At 43.2% G+C, this 6,576-nt stretch overlaps 2 protein-coding genes across 2 annotated transcripts in view; both read right to left on the bottom strand.

Annotated features, from left to right (window-relative positions):
- Positions 1-970, bottom strand: part of LOC118407920 — a 28,172-nt gene extending 27,202 nt beyond the window's left edge. The window contains exon 1 of the mRNA XM_035808494.1: positions 269-970. Coding sequence (XP_035664387.1) covers positions 269-970 — 702 coding nt within the window. The remainder of the gene's footprint in view (positions 1-268) is intronic.
- A 3,525-nt stretch (positions 971-4,495) lies between these two features.
- On the bottom strand, positions 4,496-5,544 carry LOC118407919 (peptidoglycan-recognition protein SC2-like). Its single transcript, XM_035808493.1, has 2 exons — positions 5,449-5,544; positions 4,496-4,774 (listed from the first exon to the last, which is right to left on the bottom strand). The coding sequence occupies exons 1-2, from the start codon at positions 5,542-5,544 to the stop codon at positions 4,496-4,498; spliced, it is 375 nt and encodes a 124-aa protein (XP_035664386.1).
- Positions 5,545-6,576: the final 1,032 nt, after the last annotated feature.

Below are 6,576 nucleotides of genomic sequence, written 5' to 3'. Positions count from 1 at the left end.
CCTTCCCCAGCTTATGTTACTGTTTTATGCCACCGGAGGAATCTGCTTGGAGATTACAAATTAAAGGCCTTCCTGAAAACAGAAGATGATCGTCTTTTTAAGTAACATTGAAACAAAACAGCTATTTAAATTCAAACGGCAAGATTCAAAGTATGTAAAATTGCTAATTTAATCTTATCTTAAAGCCAAAATCACAAGCCAAAAACTATACATCCATTTTTCATGGAGGTAACAAGATGCATAGATTGTCTTTATCGCTAACACTCACCTTTATGCTTTTTGTGGTGATGTCTTGCCTGATTTTTGCTGTGAACTGTAAGCGATGGAGAATAACAACTGTTCCCTGAACGTTGTTACACCGCGCCAGTGCCGTGTTGTACAGAGCAGTAGCTTTGGTCAAGTCTCTATTGTCTACAGTTTCTGTTCCTCTTTTCAGGTACACGTCACCGAGGCTTTTGATCGCTTCTGTTTCTAACATGTTGTTCTCGTTTACTATTCCCTCTACTATTAATTGTGCGTATCCAACCAGCATGGAGTCTGTGTTACCACCGGCAGCCCGTTTCTTGTCGAGGTTTTGAAACTTCAGAGCCACCTTTGCAGGTGTAGTCGTCTCCTTGTCTTCAGTTTGTTGTTCCTGACCCTGTGACCCCTTTGACGTCACCCCTTGTAAAAGTCTCTCCGCGTATTCGTATCGGTGTTCTATACCATCCCCTTGATCCCGATAGCCACACCGGACCATAGCAGCCACGTAAAGCGCCAAGGCCATGTTGAACCTCCCTACATCCTTCTCGAGTCTTCCCTTCTCCAAGTTCACGTCGCCCAGACTTTTGAGCAACTCCACTTCCGCCAGCCTGTCCTTGTCAGCCACGGCGTCCACCAGGGCACGGAGGTAGCCTGTCTCCGCACGGGCTAGTCCATACCTCCTACCCTTCGAGTCCGCCTCGCGGAGTTTCTCACAGACCCTCAACATGGCGGAATTCGTAAAGGAAGGTACCGATGCACTTGTTAGCTCTATATGCCTGACATGAACACAAACAAGTGTCACATTTCTCGTGCCAACATTACGTCATTTGTCAGTTCAAAGGTGAAAGGTGAAATGCACTAAAAGAACTTAGCTTATACTCGTAAACAGATCAGGTAGCGTGTCGACCTGCATAAATGTACTTAGTGCTTAGACCAGGCCAAAAAAATCACCTGTTGTTGCACGTCTAGTCCTCAAAGTATCTTATTTGCTCCCCCAAAACAAACAGAGTTTTCGCCTACCCTGACAATAGATCACCGTCATGGACATCGCCTTGCTTTGTCCAGCAATGTCTGAGCTCAAAAGAACTATTTACTTCCTGTTCACACCACAACGAGTTTATCATTCCAAGGCAGTGATGTAGTCACGCTAACCTGTTTGTTTAAGTAAGGCCGAAGCAAGTAAATTCTATGGATGACATCAGCGCGCGCATTAATTTTCGCCTGATTTCAGAAAAAAACAAGAATTTTTTTCTGCACGGATGGTCAACATGTCAATAAAGTACCAAAATGAGCAAATATATTGTGTTGTAGCCTAATAATTGTAATTGTAGAAGTGACACTTGCGAGGTACCCAGAACTGTAGTTGTAGAAATGAAACTTATTGGATAGTTAGTGACACCAATATGGAAGTCATGAGTGTGGTTACCAACTTTGTTGGTGATGCCAGTCTACCACACTACTGTCACTTTTACCACACCAGTACATGTCTTGAATACAGGAATAAATGTCTTTTTGGCTCTGATACCATGTTTTGTCCCTTTGATTCTTGTTACAACATTTATCACTTTATAACTTTATGGTGCCTACTTTTGAAAATGTAGCCATCTTGTTTTTTTCACCCATCTTGTTTTTTCGTCCTATCGCACTATTTTTGCAATCTGCAGAGGATGTCATCCATAAAATTTACTTGCTGTGGCCTAAGGTCTGGTATTCTGACGTCTTCAGTTTCTGTCATTTACATACAGTAAAGCGAGAAGGTATTAGCTGCATCGGGCGAGGGTGGGGGTTGTGTGAGTAGAGTTACAAACCTGCCATGGGATTCCCCTGTTGTGAAAATACAGAAAATGACGTGAAAGTTTCAGAATGAAGTCAGATATACACTGATACTACATGTAGTATTACATGCATTTGTTTGACCAATTACTGCATTTCGCAGCAGCTGCGCCTTACCCATGTCAGTCTTATTTCGTGAAAAATATTCTTTGACTGAGATAGTAGCCCGGGAACATACCTATTCTGTGCCCCCCCCCCCCCGTCCCCATAGATTACCTGTCCCCCATCCAAGACAATCGAATTTCGATATTTCGGTAGTAACTTCAGGTCACTGAATCCAGTTTAGATTTTGATACAATTAACTGTACAAGTGTCTGTATGTCTTTTATTTTACATCTGCATATCTAGAATACTTATCTTATTTTGTCCAAAATCATTACTCACTGTTATATTGAATACAGGAATAAAAGACTTATTGGATGTGATAGTATGTTTTGTCTCTTCAATTATTCTTACATGCCCAAATTTGGATTTTGCTCAACTTCTGTAGCAGTAGTGTGTATTTGTGTCTGATATTGTGTGTGAATATAAATACTTTTCAGTACCAAGGACAGGTCACATTTTGAGCGATTAAGCCTTCATTTGAACGTAAGAATCCCTCAAGCAGTATATGCACGTTTATGCATATATTCACCTAGAAATTCATACTAAAGCTGGAATCATCCGCTGTCAAAGAATCCTCATTCCGTTCTTCAAGTCATGGCTCAAAAGCGTCTCCTAGCAATGTTTATTACAACTGCACCAGTTCGAGGTCACCTGCAGGCGTCGGTTTGGTGCTGTGATTCCTGTGGTCAGACAATGGGAGTCCATCTGTGTTCGGTTACGTATAGGTGTGTTACTAAATCACTGAGTGCGCACAAGGTGTGCTACCGAATCACTGAACGCGCACAAAGTGATTCGTCTTCCGCAGAACTGTTGTAGTTCTAGTGAGCATTGCCAGGCGATGCCTTTGTTCCAACAACACTGAGATGCCATTGTTGAATATTTCCCTTATATGACCAAAGGTTTCTTTTAGTTTATGTGCTTCTTACTTTCATCAGCCCAGTTATTCAAACAAAAGCAGGTGAGCTGTTCATAGTCATTAACACTTTTTATTCACACATACGCAAACACTCCCACACGAAGACACAAACGCACACATGTACCCGTCCTTACCGGCAAACACCACACATTTCAGACAAGCTAACACACCTAACGAGTGATTACTAACGAATCCAATAGACCATTTTCCAGCTGTCTGTCTGGAGGGCAAAAGCTGGGAGAACTTCAATTGAGACGAAGTGAGCAGAGTCAACATCATTACCTTCGCCAAGAAGGTTATATTTTCGGTGAAGGCCTCATGTTGTGTCCCTATTTGTAGGTCAACAGCATATAAGTAGAGTAGCTGTTGGTGGATTTTTATGTTATTTGGTATTTGAGTAGCGATTGCGGAAATGAACATGATTAGCTCGTGTTCGAAATTGGTTGTCGTAGCACTTTCCGTCGGAACTGCAGCGAGCCGAGTGTGTGCGTCCGCTTTTTTGTAGAGTGCATAACTCGAGACGTTGCGGATGGTTTTACATGATATTTAGTTGAAAAGGAAGGGTTGGCAAAAGGAAAGTCAATGGGCCTCCTAGCGTCGAGTTACGGTATTGCTGCGGGGGTTCAAAGTTGGAGGTAACGTGTTCCTCATGTGACAGGTTCATGATTTTTTGGTAGGGGATACGTCTTTGGGCAGGGAGTAAGTTGTATAAGTCTAGCCCCTCTCGCGGCCTTTTTTTAGACTGCAGGGGCCTATTTTGTTTTAGACTTTGAAAGGGAATAGCTCAAGAAGGGGGGGGGGGCGGATGGTCATGATAGTCGGCGTGTTGATAGTTGTATGAGTCATAATTTATATAATCAAGTTACAATTATCTTCATCTGTGGCTAAATTACATAATTAATGAAGAATTTTGTCCCATTGTTTGCGGAAAGCATAACTCGAGACGTTGCGGATGGTTTTGCATGATATTTGGTGGATAGGTATGGGTTGGTAAAACGAAGGTCAAGTTCGATAATGTCTACACGTTATAAAGTTTATACACTCGCTCGCGTACACACACACACACACACACACACACACACACACATACACACGCGCGCGCACACACACACACACACACACACAAACACACACAAACACACATGCACTCACCTCCTATTTACAATCAAATTAATTCTACGTACAAGCCTAGGGAAAATCACGAAATATTGGCAGCAATAAGAAGTCAGATGGTTTTCATTCCTGTCAAAGTTTAATCGCCAAGCTGATGTGAAGAAGTATGTTGACCACAAAAAAACTTTACCTTGCAACTTTAGGGAACTACATGGGAAGACAAAATATTAAGATACGTTTTATACATAGTAGATACACGTGTGGCCACAAACCGTTGCCTTAACTCTACAGGCCAGCGAAGTGTCTCTTAGCGAAGCCACACAGAGCTGCCCCGGGACAGTCTGTTTCCCCCTTCCTGGACCCGAGGTCGGAGTGACAGTTCATGTCGTATCCGCTCCTGATCTTCCTCTCTGCCACCCCGCGGGTTATCAGGTTTTTCCCGGCCTCCAGAGCTGCACTAGTCGGGAGGTCGTCTTCGAAGTACCCGAGGAAGTTGATGCCGATGGCGATGAAGTTACAACAGGCCGTGTGTGCACCCCAAGAGAAACATACATCAAGTAATATCTGTTCGATGTTGATATGATAGAACTGTTAAGTGTATATAACAAGTGAACCTATACAGGCACCATTTGCGAACAGACATAGCATATTTCTCACATCTCTGACTCCCACCCATGCGAAAAAGACAAACCCTGGCCTGTGCAATAATATACTCTCCTGGTCCCCCTCTACCATTGTACCGAATTTCAGGTCATTTGCATTGGCCCAGAAATAACAGAGATGAATCGATTTGAAGACTTGACAGGAGGAGGTGAAGAAGAAACATCAGGAAAAGCAAGGATAATTCAACCCATACCACCATACCTGTGGTATGGGTGAAACACAAATATCAAAAAGAGCATTCTACAAACACTACTAGCTCACTAGTCTTCCACACTCGGTGTAGTTTTTTCAGCGTATGTATACTATGTAGCTTATATATATAATTAGAATCCGAATGCAATGTACAATTTGATAAATCAACACTCATGGCTATATCTCAGTGGGTTATTGAGAGGAATGCTGGTGTGCCCATTTGATACTCTGCCACTGATAATGAAAGTGTTTGATTAATGATGAAGTATATCCGTACATGATTCGTACAGCTGTTTTGAAACTCTCATGTGAATTGTTTTCCATGAAATAGATAACGTATATGAGAGAAACGAATCTCACTTATTGTCCCATCCGCGCCCCACGTACACGTTTCCATATCCGTCGATAAGAAAGTTGTAACCGATGTCGTCCCAGCCGTCGTCCATATGGTCCTGTTGGATTTCCTTCACCCTGTCCATGTACTCTTCAGGTGTGACCAGTAGCTGTCACTGTGGTGAATCACAACCTTTGGTGTCAGATGGCTGAGCGGGGTGTCGGCGCCGGCCTTTGCCGCGACTGCGCCCCAGCCCGCCCTGCTGACCATAGCCAGTTGGTCACAGACGGACTGACCCAGGACACAAGTCGGGACAAAACAAAAGAGAATCAGGGACAAGAGATGCATGGTCAGGTGGTGTGGAAAGCGCCTGGTGTTACAAAGGAAATACTAGACAAGTATGTTCCCACTTGTGTAGAAAAACGGAGAGCAAATCTTAGATCTGATTCCCTTCTGTCGGAATAAGCATTCCAACATTATTCGAAACATTCTTATCTCATTCGATGGAGCACCGAAACGGCAAGCCACTTCGAATCCTGCCAGAATGTGGCCCAAAGAATATATGCCATGCAGTGAAAATGTATATAATGCACTACGAATTCCCAGGAATAGAAAAGAATTTTCATTCTGACGGCATTTTGGCTCATTCCTTCTCGTGTGAAGGGAGTCTATTTGGAATTCCCACCCAAATGGCCCCGAATGTGGCACGAATTTTGCAAATACTTCATTCCGGCTGGTTCTGCTTGATTCATGCTAATTCGGTTTCAGTGTGAAGGTCCTATTAGAGTGACCACGACTGACCGCTCTTTGAGGACACTAAAAACATCAATGCTGACCCCTGATTATACGATATACTACTTGGCACTGATAACGACTATGAGAGTTTGTATGATTTTGATTGGTATGATGGACTTGTCTTCATCAGGTATATATGTCACAGGAGAGATGTCGATCCAGTAGAATCGTCGATTCTCCTAGGAGAGATCTCGATCGGAGCTGGTCCTAGGGCCCGCTCCGATCGGGGTCTCTCCTAGGAGAATCGACGATTCTACTGGATCGACATCTCTCCTGTGACATATATACCTGATGAAGACAAGTCCATCATACCAATCAAAATCATACGAACTCTCATAGTCGTTATCCGTGCCAAGTAGTATATCGTATAATCAGGTAGCAC

The sequence above is a fragment of the Branchiostoma floridae genome, unplaced genomic scaffold (assembly GCF_000003815.2).
Source record: "Branchiostoma floridae strain S238N-H82 unplaced genomic scaffold, Bfl_VNyyK Sc7u5tJ_1499, whole genome shotgun sequence".
Taxonomy (NCBI): Eukaryota; Metazoa; Chordata; class Leptocardii; order Amphioxiformes; family Branchiostomatidae; genus Branchiostoma; species Branchiostoma floridae.
This window is presented reverse-complemented; position numbering and strand designations above follow the sequence as displayed.